General features: G+C 37.7%; 1 protein-coding gene across 1 annotated transcript; it reads left to right on the forward strand.

Moving 5' to 3' along the window:
* The first annotated feature begins 8,039 nt into the window (after positions 1-8,039).
* rbm7 (RNA binding motif protein 7) lies at positions 8,040-13,744 on the forward strand. The gene is made up of 5 exons (XM_015028606.1): positions 8,040-8,215; positions 8,469-8,631; positions 9,880-9,952; positions 12,567-12,660; positions 12,753-13,744. Exons 1-5 carry the CDS (start codon positions 8,123-8,125, stop codon positions 13,119-13,121), a joined length of 792 nt encoding a protein of 263 aa, XP_014884092.1. The 5' UTR covers positions 8,040-8,122; the 3' UTR covers positions 13,122-13,744.
* The last annotated feature ends 539 nt before the right edge of the window (positions 13,745-14,283 follow it).

Below are 14,283 nucleotides of genomic sequence, written 5' to 3' on the forward strand. Positions count from 1 at the left end.
TTCGTATAGAAATTACAGTCCTTTGCAGCGTGTTCACAGACTTTGAACTTTTCACAGTTTCTCAGGATTCAACAAAACACTTCGATGAATTTAATTGGAATATTTTGCGATGGATGTAAAGTAGTGCATAATAGAAAAAAGTAAATCTGGTTTTGATATTGTCGCAAGTCTTTGGGGCTGTACCCTTACCAGCTTTATCCATCCAGAGAAGCAACATTTTTGCTCAGTCAGATGGAGAGTATTTGTGAGAATTAGTTCCAAGTCTTAGCACAAATTCTCCATTAGATTCAGATTTGAAAGTATTCTATTGTCAAGCTGTGACTGTATGTTTAAAGTTCTCGTCATGCTGGAAAGGGAAGTTTTTTACTGCCCATAACATTTTCTTCCATCATTTGACTTGCACATCCTTCCCTGTTCTGGAAAAAAATAAAAACTCTCCTCACACCTGATGAGAGCACCTGTTTGCTTTAAAAATGTCCATACATTTAAAGACTTAAACTTCAATTCATTGTAGGGTTATTTTTTCCTAAAGTGAGTATTACATTTAGTGATCAGACTATCTCAGTAATTCTTCTTCATCTAACTGTAATTTCCTCTTTGCAATAAATGATAAATGGTACATTTCCTTTCTGCAATGAGCTATTGATGGCAGTCAGACTCCAAGTAAAAACTCAAGAACAAATTAAACTTTTAATCCAGAGGTTTTGCATGTAAATCAAATATTTGCATAACAAGAAGTTGGCATAACACCTTCTGATCAGCTGATTACCATAGTGATGAAAATCTTCAAAGGGAAAACTTTTCCTTTCTGGGGTGGAGCTTAGAGTTATAGGTTATAAGCTGCAATATTGACTGTCTCTGAGGGCATGTTCTGCTCGGCAGCAAAGAATATGGGACACTCTGCTGTTGATTATAATGAAGAGGAGAAGAAGGCAAAAGCTTACTTTTGGAGTTGGAGGTATGGGGGAGCAAAAAGGAGCAGTCTCTTTTTGCTTCTTGACAGAGCTCATTATCTTTTCCAAAAGGTGTTGGAGGCTTTAAAAAGCAGCAGGAGGTAAGGAGGGGAAAAAAAGACCTGCACAGAATATATTCAGAGAAGTTAGATATTTGTGCTGCAGAGAACTTTACAGTTAAAATCCATTTCTTAATTATTCCTCCAGGACAATTATTCCCTCTCAATTCCCAAATGCAATAAAACACTCACCATATGGCACCTTTGGCAAAGGGCATTAGCCCGCACCTCAACAGGCAGACATGAAGTGAGCCTATAGCTGACTGAAATGTGCTGACACCTCACTTCTTGCAGCAGCCACAGGGGTAGGGGTAATGGGAGCAGTGGGGATAGAGTGATTACTGGATGAAAAACAAGCATCGCCTGTTTTCATTTGCTGCAACAGATGCTCATTTTTTGCAGTTATTAATAACTTAAAATATTTCAGTTAATACTCTTATTATGGTCTGTTGAGTAATAAACTGGTTGATTTTGAAGTTTTTGGCCTTCTGCAGTCCATTTTTTGCGGTGTGGGGTCCTTGCCAGATATCTCCCTCTCTTCCCCTCTCCCTTTTTCTTATAGTGCTACTCAGCACTGCAGCACTGTAGCAACAGGATAGATCTTTCCCCTAATATGCGTGTGTGTGTGTGTGTGTATGTGTGCAAGCGTGCGTGCGTGCGTGTGTGTGTGTGTGTGTGTGTGTGTTTGATACATTGCAAGGACCATTTCCCTAACACATTCAACATTGTGGGGACCAACTACTTCTTATCGCAGCCAAACCCAATAGGAATAAGTGCTGCTTTTGGGTTAGGTTAGGTTTAGGGTAAGGATCAGGGCTACAGAAACTAATGAAATATGAATGAAAGTCAATACAAAGTCATTGTGAAGATAGAAAAACCCACTGCGTGTGTGCATGTGTGTGTGTGAGTGTGTGTGTGTGTGTGTGTGTGTGTGTGTATGTGTGTTTGTGTGAGAGGGAAGCAGTCACAGCATATCAGGGCAGCACTAACATGCAATGACGATATTTGGATAAAAAAAGCATGTTGCGAGGAAAAAAAGGAAAGCAGTGCAGAAAAGAAGTGCATGGGCACCTTTCATTAGATTATTGAATCTATTTGTCTTGAGTGAGTGGTGAAACGGCGTGGCATCATGCCAGTGATGAGCTGTTTTCTGCATACTGTGAAAAATTAGCTGCCCTTTTTACTCATGTCGTGACCAATGATGGCATAGTTAGCTTTAAAAAGTGACATGAGTTTTGATCGCTGACTACTCCTTGAATAAGTAACTTAGTAACTTTACAGATTACTCGATTTAAAGAGTAGGTAAATTAGATTACAAGTTGCTTTATTAGTTACATTCAACAGCTGTCAACATTTTGGAAAAGGAGTCCCTCCCTTATCAGCATAAATGATCAATTTCACCTTTTTGCAGAAAATACCAAGACGAGGCCTGTTGAAGAAGCCACATCCAAACAGAACTCCTGCATTCAAATTAACCAAAATAAATTGAATAGCAAACCCAGATGACCCAGTTTAACTGAGATGTTTTCCACTAACAATGACATCCATTAGATATACGGTAACTATAATACTGGCTCATTGTTAAATTTGAATCGCAATTCCCCCATACCCCCATTAATAAACAAAGTTAGCATTTGAAAACTACTCATATTATCTTTGAAGCAAAAATTAATTTGATCATGTAAAAAAATTTAAGAGTGACAATGATGCAAAAATAGAAGAAATCTGTAAGGTGCTGAATACTTTTTAGAAAGACCTGTTTGTGTGTCCTCCAAACTAAAACTGGGATATTTTCTCCAAATCCTAACTTAAGTTTGAATGCAAAGTGAAACCTAACTGTAATTTATTGTTTTTTTCTCTGCAGAATAGGACGGGTGTAAATGTAAGCAGCAATTTTTCTTCTGTGGCAATATACAGAGTGTAATTTCATTATCTTTCAAAGAAAGCTGAAATGCACCTGGTATAACCTAACACTTCTGTGGCAATCTGTGATCCATATGCCAGCAGCCATCTAAACCAGAGCCTATAGGCCAGTGGTTCCCAAACTTTTTCTTCTGCGCCCCCCCAGTGGTTTCCAAACATTTTCTGCGCCCCCACCCTATGGATTACAAATGGCTGTCTGGTTGAAACGACGAGGGGGGAGCATCGACTTTTTTGGGGGCAAAATGAATGTACGTAGCTGAAAATAGACACCAATATCAGTAGCCTACAAGGTACTTGTTAAGCTTAAGGTTCTGTATTGATATTAGCTAGCTAGTCATCTTTTAGCTAACATTACCTGCATCCAACAGCTTTACTCAACTCAGTTGGTTAGTTTGGAGGGAAAAACTGTGAAAAGTTCTTTGCGTTTTGCTGGTTTGCTGCCGTGATTCTAACACAAACCTACGTAGCTCCGCACAGCAGCAGCAGGTCTCCTTCACAGGAGTAAACCCAGCGCGAGCGTCGTAGCACTCATGTTGCGTTTAAAGGCGGCTCGGAAAAACAGGTTACAACGTGTTGACAACGGATTAAACAGTTTTAACTGCTGATAAAAGTGACAGAGGACACAAATATGGGGAGTGTGGAAGCCTCTACTGTATCAAATTGACATAGGAATATCAGAGTTGGCCATTCTAAGGTAAAAACCCAGCGCATACAGTGTTCATGTTTTTTTTTTTTTTCTTTTCAACCAGACGGCTTCCCGCGCCTCCCCTGCAATGACACGGCGCCCCACCTAGGGGGGGCGCCCCACAGTTTGGGAACCTCTGCTATAGGCTATATATAAGGCCACAGCCCTAAATAATAAATGACATCCACCACAAAAGCGGCTCTCCTGCTGCACTGAATTAAGCATGATTGATCCCCATATTCGAACTGGAACAATATAAACCACTCAAATGCCATCCCTGCCAATTGGTTCTATCAAATATCAACTCAAGGGGTGTAAGATAAGATTGTGCATGTAGGTGGGGCGGTGACTGCCTGGTGAGCGCAGAGTAGCACTTTAGACGGCACAGGCCATTAAACGGTGCTGGATGCAGTGAATGGGAAGCTGCTGCGATGACATCACGCTGGCAAAGAGGGATGGCTTAATTAAACTTTCATCCGACAAATATTCATGCGCATTTAATGATCCCAATTCACTTCATTCCACATGAATTATGAATATTAATGAAAAGGAGGAAAAGGCAGTGGGGTGTGTATGTATATGATGGAGCCCGAAGGAAAGATTGGGGTTAACGAAGAGCCACCAGTCAGTTGGCTTTGCAGTTCGACCAAACACCCGTAGGCTGGAGGTCATAATTGGAAGTGCGTATATGCTATGAGAAAGTATATGTACAAGTGTGTGTGCTGAACCTGACTATTCTTGTCTTGTGTGGCTAAGTGACCATAAAATCTCACCCACATTATACCAGCCAATGGGAAACTGGTTTGGCCTAATTTGGGGGTTTCTTCACTGTTTTCCCCATGACAAGTTCAACAGTCAAATCTTGCAAACTCAAGCTGGCACACTTATTTCTGTGTCACTAAATCTATGTGTCTGAAAAGATATATTCTAACTTCCATATGGTGGTTCCAAATTTAAGTGCAGCAGGTATGTTAAATGTAAATTAGAGCAATGGTTTTTGTTCATATACAATAGTCAATAGATTCAAATAGATTCGAAGGGGTAAGAGTGCTTGTCAGTGCTTTGGCTCATAAGACAGCGCTAGGCAATTCCCCGCCTTTCTACAGCACATTGAGCTTCAAAGGCTGGATGTATCTGCTGTATAAAATAATGTGATTTAAAATTATTTTAATGACATACATAACCTGACTCATTGATCAACCACAGCTTAGGTGCTGCTATATCGCCGCTTCTATTCCGCATAAAAAGTAGCAATGAGAATAAGGAATTAAATCTTGTAGATAATTCCACTGAGGCACAACAGCTGTGTGGTGTAAAACTGTTTTCTTAGTCCTGCTTCTTTTCATTAGATGTTGCTAGAAAAATTCAAGTCTATCCTGGATACACACAGTTATTTAAATAATGGGAGTGATGCTTTTTCTAAAACTGTTTGTTTACAACATCTAGGACATGACTGGGTGATACGCAGAGGGAGAAAATTCATAAGCATTTCAGTTTCTATTCATAAGCGGATGGATGGATGGATGGATGGATGGATGGATGGATGGATGGATGGATGGATGGATGGATGGATGGATGGATGGATCTCACAGAAAAAAAAATCTCAGAAAAAGCCTCATGTTGCCTGAACTGTGTTACCATTGTCAGCGGATCAATGCTACCACCTACTGGTCATCCTTTGAACTGCACCCTGCTCTCACGGTACAAGAGAACAATTACATATTTGCATGCTTAATGTCGCTGCCTGCTTCGTCCTCCATTTTACTCTCTCTTTCGGCTCCCACGAAACCTTCCTTGTAGTTGTAAATCGAGGGGAATAATGACGTAAGGGAAGTGTTTGGAGTGATAACCATATAGGAACTAAAAATAGATTGAAGGGTTTTCATTGCAGTACTACACAGGTGTGAATTTTATGGTTGAGTTTTACTGCTCCCCTTTGATAATATTAAACTATAAGCATCGTGTTGCATTGGAGATTTACATGCAGAAGAGCATGTGTTAACAACTAAGCCCACCGCTTACACTGAGGAGCTTACTGCCATATGAAAAATGCAATCAAAACTCTGCCTTGCATGTAAAACATATGTTCATAAGCATAAGGTGTAGATTTTTAGTGTGTATGTCTGTTGCATTCCCCTCACTTTGATGTTTCATATTAAATTAAACCAGAAAATATGGAAATGAGCCACAGTTCTCACTGCGGCCTAATTTGCATCTAATATTACCCCGCGCACCGCTACCCCAACGCCACCATGGCAGAATCCGTGAAGATATTTCTCAGGCATGAAGGAGAAATTCATTACCAGACAAATTGATCTAATTAACATGGAGGATGGACACGAGAATCCATCTGATAACAATGAGAGCAAAGCCTCTAAAATTGCTCGCTCGACCTCCACAGTCAGACACATCATGGACATTAGAGGCACTTGGTTCCGGACAATTTAAGGAACTGACCCAATCAGGGTAAACTAAAAAGTAAAAACAATAATAATAATAATGTGACAGCTAGATATAAGCACAGGAAAGCAGTTAAAACAGGGTTAAAAATGCATTCTACATGTAAAGAGAGTACATTAAAAATGATTAAAACACCACAAAACAATTAGCAATTCAAGGTCTCATGAACACCAGTGTGAATCCGGATTAATTTTTTTTAAGGACTATAACCTTTGTCAGTCTTGTAACATTTCTGGAAATGAAAATGTCCTTTTCAATTAGAGAAGAGGGATAAACATTGTGAATAGGGCAAATTAATGCTGCAAACCTCTTTGGAACGATATAAATCACCCTGTAGTGTGAAAAGCTCCTTTAATTAACCCTTTTCTCTCATTATACATGTCTACAGTGATAAACAATACATTCCAATTCTAAATATTTTTTTCATAAACCAAATGGCAATCTACCTCACAGAGTAAACTTTTCGTTTACAGCCCAGGTGTGTTAAATCTACAGAACACACCAAGTAGTTTGTTATTTCACTAAACACATGGATTTAGGTGTCTAATGCTAAGTCTTACATCTTCATTCAAAACTCAAAAGCTGTCAAGACAATACAGTTGGTCACAGTCCACATGGATGAATGAATGGACAGATGACAAGGCAAAGTCATTAAAAAAAGTTGGGCAACCATGTCAGAAGGGTTAAACATAGAAATTGCTTTCTCAAAGTAATGCTTATTTAAACATAAAACCTGCTTTAATATGAAAGCTTTAGATACAAGTGGTATTTATATTCTTTTTACAGCTGATCGCTGAAAAAGAGAGAATAACCACTATAAAGAGAATAACCACTTGACTCAGTCAAGTCAGACTCAGTTGTCACAGCAAATATCTACTTCTAAAGCCCATTTCCTCTTTTTTTGTCTCCCACGTTTAAGCCACCAGGGCTCCTTGATTTCATTCAGACAGCAGAAGACAACCTCTAAATTTCATGGTCTAATTTCTGGGAATCCCCCGCTCAGCTCCTTCAGACAAGCAGCAGCAGCAAACACATTTTGTGGAACTGCTAATATGCTGAGCTCATCACACAAGCAGCTTCTTGGTGAAATGCTGGCAAAATAATATTGTGAAAGGATTATTGGAGAAAGGTTGCTGTGATGACATGCTAAAGGCAGAGAATCGGAAAGAGCAGTAGCTTCTTTAATTGATAGAGGTCCAGTTTCAGGGTGCTAAATTGTGAAGTCAAATTTCTTTTAAGTCATGTTTGATATAAACAGCTTTTTTTAATAACAACTGAAAGCAACATTAATTTTGATATAAACCGACACTATGTCCCTGGAAAATACATAATACTGCTCTTTAAAACATTGTGTGCTGACACACAAGTTTTACATTACACACTCCAGTGCACTAAGCAGTGGTATGCATGTCGGTTTGCTTTAGGCTCAAGGAGTAGTATAGGGAAGGATTATGCTGCTTTCCTGTTGTACTCAGAACTGGGAAATTCCAACTTCCCAGTCAAAAAAATTAACTGGAATGCCTTCTGAAGTCGGATTCCCCACTGAAAAATTAAAACAATTCAGAATACCCCCATTTATTAAGTGGAAGGTTGATTTTGCTTTCGAAATAGCCACTCCTCACACCAACAGTGGAAAGATGTGGTGGAAACATGTTTATTTTAAACTGTACATGTAAGAGTGCATCTAAAATCGGTTTTAACAAGTAACACTTGAAACTCTAAACTGAACAAATAACAAGTAATGCTTAAAATATGAATAATACATAAATGAAATAATGTTTTTTATTTTATTTTATTTTATTTTATTTCATTTTATTTTATTTTATTTTATTTTATTTTATTTTATTTTATTTTATTTTATTTTATTTTATTTGTCATGTTGTCCACACTCCTTACCAGTTGGTGGCAGTAACGCTTCCGCAATGAAGACGGCTCAGGAAGAAGAAAACAGAGGTGGTTACTTTTGAATGCCACGGTGTTTTTCGTGCTAGTGTCTGTGTTTGTTTGTTTTACCAAAAAGTTTCACAAGCACCTCAAATACGATGGGTATAGAAGACGAAGCGGATCGCACTCTCTTCATAAGAAACTTAGACACCAGAGTTACGGAGGAACTCCTGTTCGAGCTGTTTTTACAGGTGCTGCTGTTGTTAGCCACAAGCTAGCAGATGTCCTGTTTGTTTGTAACAGCAGGCTAATGCTAATCCCGAGAAAATGTTTGAGGACAGACAGGCCAGAGTTGTAATTTACGAACCTGATATTATATTAAGCTTTCTTTAAGTTTTCTTCTTTTTTTAACATTTTTATTATGTACACTAAAGCTATTCTGTTAGCGTGTAATTTATACGTTTTTGCATCCTTGTTTGTGACAGAAAGTGGTTGTGTTTGCAGGCTGGACCTCTCATCCGAACTAAAATCCCTAAAGATTCGGATGGGAAACAGAAAACCTTTGGCTTTGCAGTTTATAAACATGAGGTGTCCGTGCCTTATGCCATGCAACTTCTAAACGGGACATCGCTGTATGGGAAAACGATCCAAGTCCAGTTCAGAACGGGTGAGAAATCAGTTGTTTTTATGAGCTTCGTTTAACATCTCAAGTCATTGTAAATAATGCGACAGCAAATTAGAATTAATTTATCGATATTTGCATTAAATTACAGCATCAATAGATGAGGTTTAAACAACTCACTTAGTAAATTGTTTTACGTTTTAAGTTAGTTAATAAAAATCGGAAATAGTTACATTTCAATATGTTTAATTTATGTAGTTATGTGAGGATACATGGAATGCTACAAAATTACCAGAACATATGTCTGTGCATATGAATAAAAATATGTACATTTGTGTACATTCACATAGTAAGAATGCTTTCTTTCTCGCTGTCTGAAATAAACTTGTCCTGTTTTAGACTAGTTAGAATTATGAAAATTATTTCTATTTGCTAAATTGGAGAAGAAACATCAGTTTCATTTATTGTAGAAATAATGATACAAAATGCAATGTAACATTTTTAATCATTCAATATACCATACACTCATGGACAAAATTGCTGGTACCCATTTATTAATGAATGAAAAATCCACAAAGGTCCCTGAAATGAATAGAAACTAGCAGAAGTGCTAATATTTTGTCATAGATAGATACATTTTAGGCTTGTCAACGTGAGTGCATTAAAACATATGATTAATCTGACATTTTTAGTGTACTAATACTCCATAACACAGATTAATATAACTACTACTTTGGCCTAAAAGCTTCTCTCCTGAGGAGGCTTTTATGCCTCTTAAAATGTAGAGAATGCAATTTTGGCTAGGAACGCTTGAAACAATGTTCACCAATTGCATTAATGCTGCTACTGAATGAGAGTGCTGCTATCGTGATTTTTATGCAGATTTTCGTTGCATGGTAAGTAGTAATGTTCTGTAAATAAAACTTTTTTTCTCAAATTAATGACCAAAGTTTAGCAAAATATAATATTTTGTTGGTACTGTCACGCATAAACATATTAAAAAAACAAATATAGACAGAAGGTTGTACAAACTATATTGTTTTGTTAGTAAAAGCAATATATACTTTTATGACTTTGGAATTATTCAGTGGCAATAAAAGTATAAATAAATAATTTTTACTATATTTGTGTAAGAAGAAAAGACAGTTTCTGAATGTGCTTCAAAAAGCAGATTTTTTTTTTTTTTTTACCCCTGTTAATTAAGTATAAAGCAGCACAAAACATTTTAGGATAAATTTAAAACATAAACCTAGAATGTAACATTTTAATTTTTTAAAACCACTTTTTTCATAGGTAGCAGTCATAGCAGTCCAGGAAATTCCCAGAATTCTAGTCCTGCAAATACCCCAAATCCTCATGGCCAAAGGTAAGAATACATAATTGCCCCGTATATTATGCCCCCACTCCTCTTATTTTTTTATGAGAGTGTTAAGACGACACAGGACATCAGGTAAAGAAATGTCAAGTATTTTTGCACAAATGGTTACAAGTTATTACCAGTAAAATTTTAATTAAAATAAGCATACGTGATTATCACCTAACAAACACAGGGAATTAATACATTGGTTGTTAAATTATCAGCAAGTACTCCTGATTTAAAGATGGAGGCGAGGATGGTTAAGAGGATCACTGGGGACTGTAGTGTCTCCTCCTGCAGAGTAAAATTTCGACTGGGCCTAAAGAATCTGACCCGGCCCAGGACCATAGAAATTGTGTCCGAGCTTGATCCAACCCTACTAATTAACTTCAATTAGAGGTTCGAGCCCAAAGCAAACCCGACATAGGAGAGAAAAGCAACGCATTTGGTGCACTCAGTGAAGCCAGTGCATGTCTTGTAGAGATCAACAACCAGTTTAAAATACTTCCAGGCCTCTGACTTTGCATTCTGTTGGTTTAGTCGTGTAACTTCTTTCACTTTTAGCTTTTGTTTGTCGTCTTCATGTTCCATTTTGTCACATGTTGTAACCACGGGGTGAGTCAATAGCAAATCTTCTGGGCTGAGTGATTGATGGGAGCAGAGCAGAGCAGGACAGGGCCAGTGCGCTGTGCTTGTTTCAGTCTAATTAACTTCTGCACCTTACATTCTTTCTTTCTTCATCAGGATAAACTACCTACTCATCTATTTAGACTTTAATAAATAGATTAACACAACAATAAGGACAACATGCATTCTTGTTTTGTTTAGTTTTCACTGTGCTGTATGTATTGTAGGCTTATTAAAAACGCACCACAGAAGACCTACCCTAACATCAAGGAAACAGTTTTGACAAGTTTCAGCCCAAATATTTGGTTGGTGCTCAGGTTGTAAATCTAAACTATACTGCAGAGTCGTTTGCATAAAACAAATTGTACTATTATAAATACAAGTTTGCTCTTCACATGAACATCAAATCATCAGTTTGAGTTGGTGAAACCTGTAGAAACTCTGCTTTTAATCTCTCTTTTTCTAAAATGAATGGACTGCATAGTTGCTTTGAGTTTTGAGATCTACTGAAAAACATCCGAAAATGTTTTGCAGGAAATGTATGGTGGATTAAAAAAACAGTAACTTTCTGCACTCACTTTTGCCTTTTATTTCTGGTGGTTAGCCTGTGCAGTGTGTGATATCTTTCGGGATTAAGTCCAGAAACTTGATAGAATAGCCAAAGAAAGAGCATATCCAGGCCCGTTGATCATACTTGCCTCTTTGCGCTCTTAAGAATGGAACAGTAACTGAGCCAGCGCTGCTGATGTGTCATAAGTACATGAGCACACAGACAAGTATGCATAATGAGCAGTTTCGTCCTTTATCTTTGTGTTCAGTCACTTCTATTACCTATGTTGTACCTTTGATAAAGACTGGGTAGAATTTTTTATTTTTTTGGAGTTTTTTTTTTTGTTGTTTTTTTTTAATGGCTCATTTATGTGCTTACAGTCAAAAATATGCACTCTTATCTTTTTATTGCTGAGGAAGAAATCACAGTTTGGTCTGCAACAGATGAATAATATCAATATTTGTAATCAATACTTAACACTGCCATTTTATTTGCAGTTTTATGTAATAAAATTCAGGTAAAACCAGACGTTCAGATTCACTGTTATCCATATTACTGACTTTGCTGTCAATTTGAATGGCAAGTCATGAAAATGACTTGTTTTTGAATATGTTGTACTGCAAAAATGCACCTAAATTTAGTGACTGTGCTACTAACTGAAAAATACATACCAATGCAACCAGTACCCTGTACTTGGCAGAGTGTGTATTTATTTTTTATTATTGTTATTATTTTGAAAGAGTACAGCTAGTTTAAGTAACTAACTAGCTTTAGTTACTCCGTTTAGTCCAGTTACAGGTTCATTTGCTCCAACTTATTCTGTTTTTCAGAATAAGTTGTTACCACTTGTCAATGTGTTTCTTTCCCCCGTTAACCAAATTCTTAGAAACAGCATGGTCTTTGGTGGACCTTATAAGTTTATAAAAAAAAATTCTTAAAAGTTAACCCCATGTTCTGTGATTCATAAATGGTGATATTTTATTTTTTTCATTTTCAGTTTCATTCAAAACCGCTACCTCTAGCACAGAACTTGCAGCAAATAAGTTTTTTGTGTGCTACAAAAGTGCGATGAAAACAGAAGCAGTGTACAGACACTGATTCTGTGGCATGTTGTGTAAATTGTGAAGCTTTCATTCTTTGTATTGATTAGTTTAAAGGAATAACCCATTGAAGATATATGTGAGGACCAAACTGAACTTCACCCAATCAAATGCACAAACACTCACCAACGTCTTGCTCTTAAGGGCAAATGTTGTTCTTTTCTGTATAAAGGAGCTAAAGTTTGTTCTAAATATCTTTCATGTAAATCTTGTGTTTGTGCACTACTGAAATCTTTTCTGTTTAATAGTGGTATCGATGTAAATGAAAATATGAGAAACAATGGTTTTGGAACAAACTTTTTAATAAATGTGACATTTTTCAATTTATTTTTTTATTCCCTTAAAGGATGCCAGTCCACTTTAGTTCTCCTCCATACACACCTCCACACCAAATGCAGAGGTCATTTTCATCGCCTGACAGTCTCCCGAAGCACGTCATGGTAACACTATTTCTCGGCCTACAAAGTAAAAACTCAAAAAACAAACAACAAAAACTCAACGCCTCGCTACCTGTCTTTTTCTACATCCACAGAGGAACAACATGTGGCAGCAGCACCATATGCAGCAGCTCGAGCAGCTTAACGGCGCTTTTTCCAAATCTTTCCAGCGGCAGTCACCCGCTGTTGGAAATTCTGGCAGAGAGGAGTTGAGGCAGCAGGACGGCGATCACTACAGGCATGATCGATCCCAGATGAACAGCGGCGGGAGAAGCCAGCGCCACTGGGATGAGCACGGCTCCGGTCGTCACCAGCAGCACAGCCACAGCCGGGAGAACTACCACCACCAGAATGACAGGAGTAGTGGCAACCGTCACCACGACAGCCGAGGTGGAAACGGTCGTGATGAATGGGCTGGCAATCGTGGCCTCAAGGAGTACGCTCACAGGTGGCGACGTTACTGAGTAAAAACTATGTGGAAGAAAAAAAAAAAAAAATCAGTTCACATTTTTTGAGGACATTTCTTTTAAGAAAATCTGAATTAGGTTAAAAATCATTGTGTATATACTCAGGTCGTTTGTAAATGATCTCACCAATTTGAGGATTTATTAAGTCATGCCTTTAAGGCCTCTTTTTAAAGGTCTTTTTAAATTTCAACATTTTTCTTTGATGTGACAGTTTTGTTCTCAGCTGTTCTGAATATTCTGAAAGTGGTTGCAATGTTGCCGACGCAGTTACAACATGACTGGCAGTGAATCTCGAATGACGAAAAGATAAAACGACGACTTCAAAAACGTATGATACTTTCCAGATTTGTGTTATGCAATTGTGCTTATATGGTGCTCCTAACAATGTAAACAAATTTTCAGGTACTTCTGCTGAAAAGAACATCAACTTTAGCTATAAAATCCACCAGCAACATTGAAACAAACACAGGGCACCAACTTTTTTAATTTTTAGATCAACTCTGCTCTTTCCAGCAAAAGGGGCTTTATTTTACTTTTATGTGGGTTTTATTTTTTTAAACTCCAATCTGTAAAACATGTTTTAAAGTGAACATTTTCTCTATAAAGCTCTTTTCACTTGACTGCTGTATTGTTATTCATCTGGCTTCAACACATGCCTTTGAGTCTTTGTTGTTGTTCATAAAGGCTATTTACAGCTCATGGTGTATAAAGAGGATATTGTATGTTGACGCTTACACGCTGTAATGCACGCACACATGGCCTTATCTGCACCTATAAATGGACCAAGTGTAACTAATATGCTTGTACAGCGGGTTCTGAAGTAATCTACAGGTGGCGCCACACACATCCATTTATTGAATCAATTAAGATGTTAAATATAACCTAGCTACATGATCAGCTCCAACGTTTGACCTTTCTATTTATGAAGCTTTCAAGTCTTAACGTGAATCAGACTCCCATTCTTTCAACTTGACAACACGGAGTTAGTCCCCGGTTTATTTCTTGCTAAGCAGCGTCCCATCCACTTTTCTCTTTAAAAAAAATAAAAAATGGCACAGGTTTTGGGCGTTTACGGTTGGAGAAAATGTTTGGCTTCACTCCCATCCCAAATTTAGCAACACTTGGAAACATGGGGCTTCATGTTGCAATCTGCCTTTTG

This window comes from Poecilia latipinna, unplaced genomic scaffold, assembly GCF_001443285.1.
Source record: "Poecilia latipinna isolate Pla-1442-1.1 unplaced genomic scaffold, P_latipinna-1.0 Scaffold129, whole genome shotgun sequence".
NCBI classification, from domain to species: Eukaryota; Metazoa; Chordata; class Actinopteri; order Cyprinodontiformes; family Poeciliidae; genus Poecilia; species Poecilia latipinna.

Excerpts from the sequence above, each read along its gene's own strand:
- rbm7 (XM_015028606.1), top strand. The coding sequence starts at position 8,123 with ATGGGTATAGAAGACGAAGCGGATCGCACTCTCTTCATAAGAAACTTA. Across the intron at positions 8,632-9,879 it reads CCAAGTCCAGTTCAGAACGG|GTAGCAGTCATAGCAGTCCA; the intron begins GTGAGAAATCAG and ends CTTTTTTCATAG. Across the intron at positions 9,953-12,566 it reads CCAAATCCTCATGGCCAAAG|GATGCCAGTCCACTTTAGTT; the intron begins GTAAGAATACAT and ends ATTCCCTTAAAG.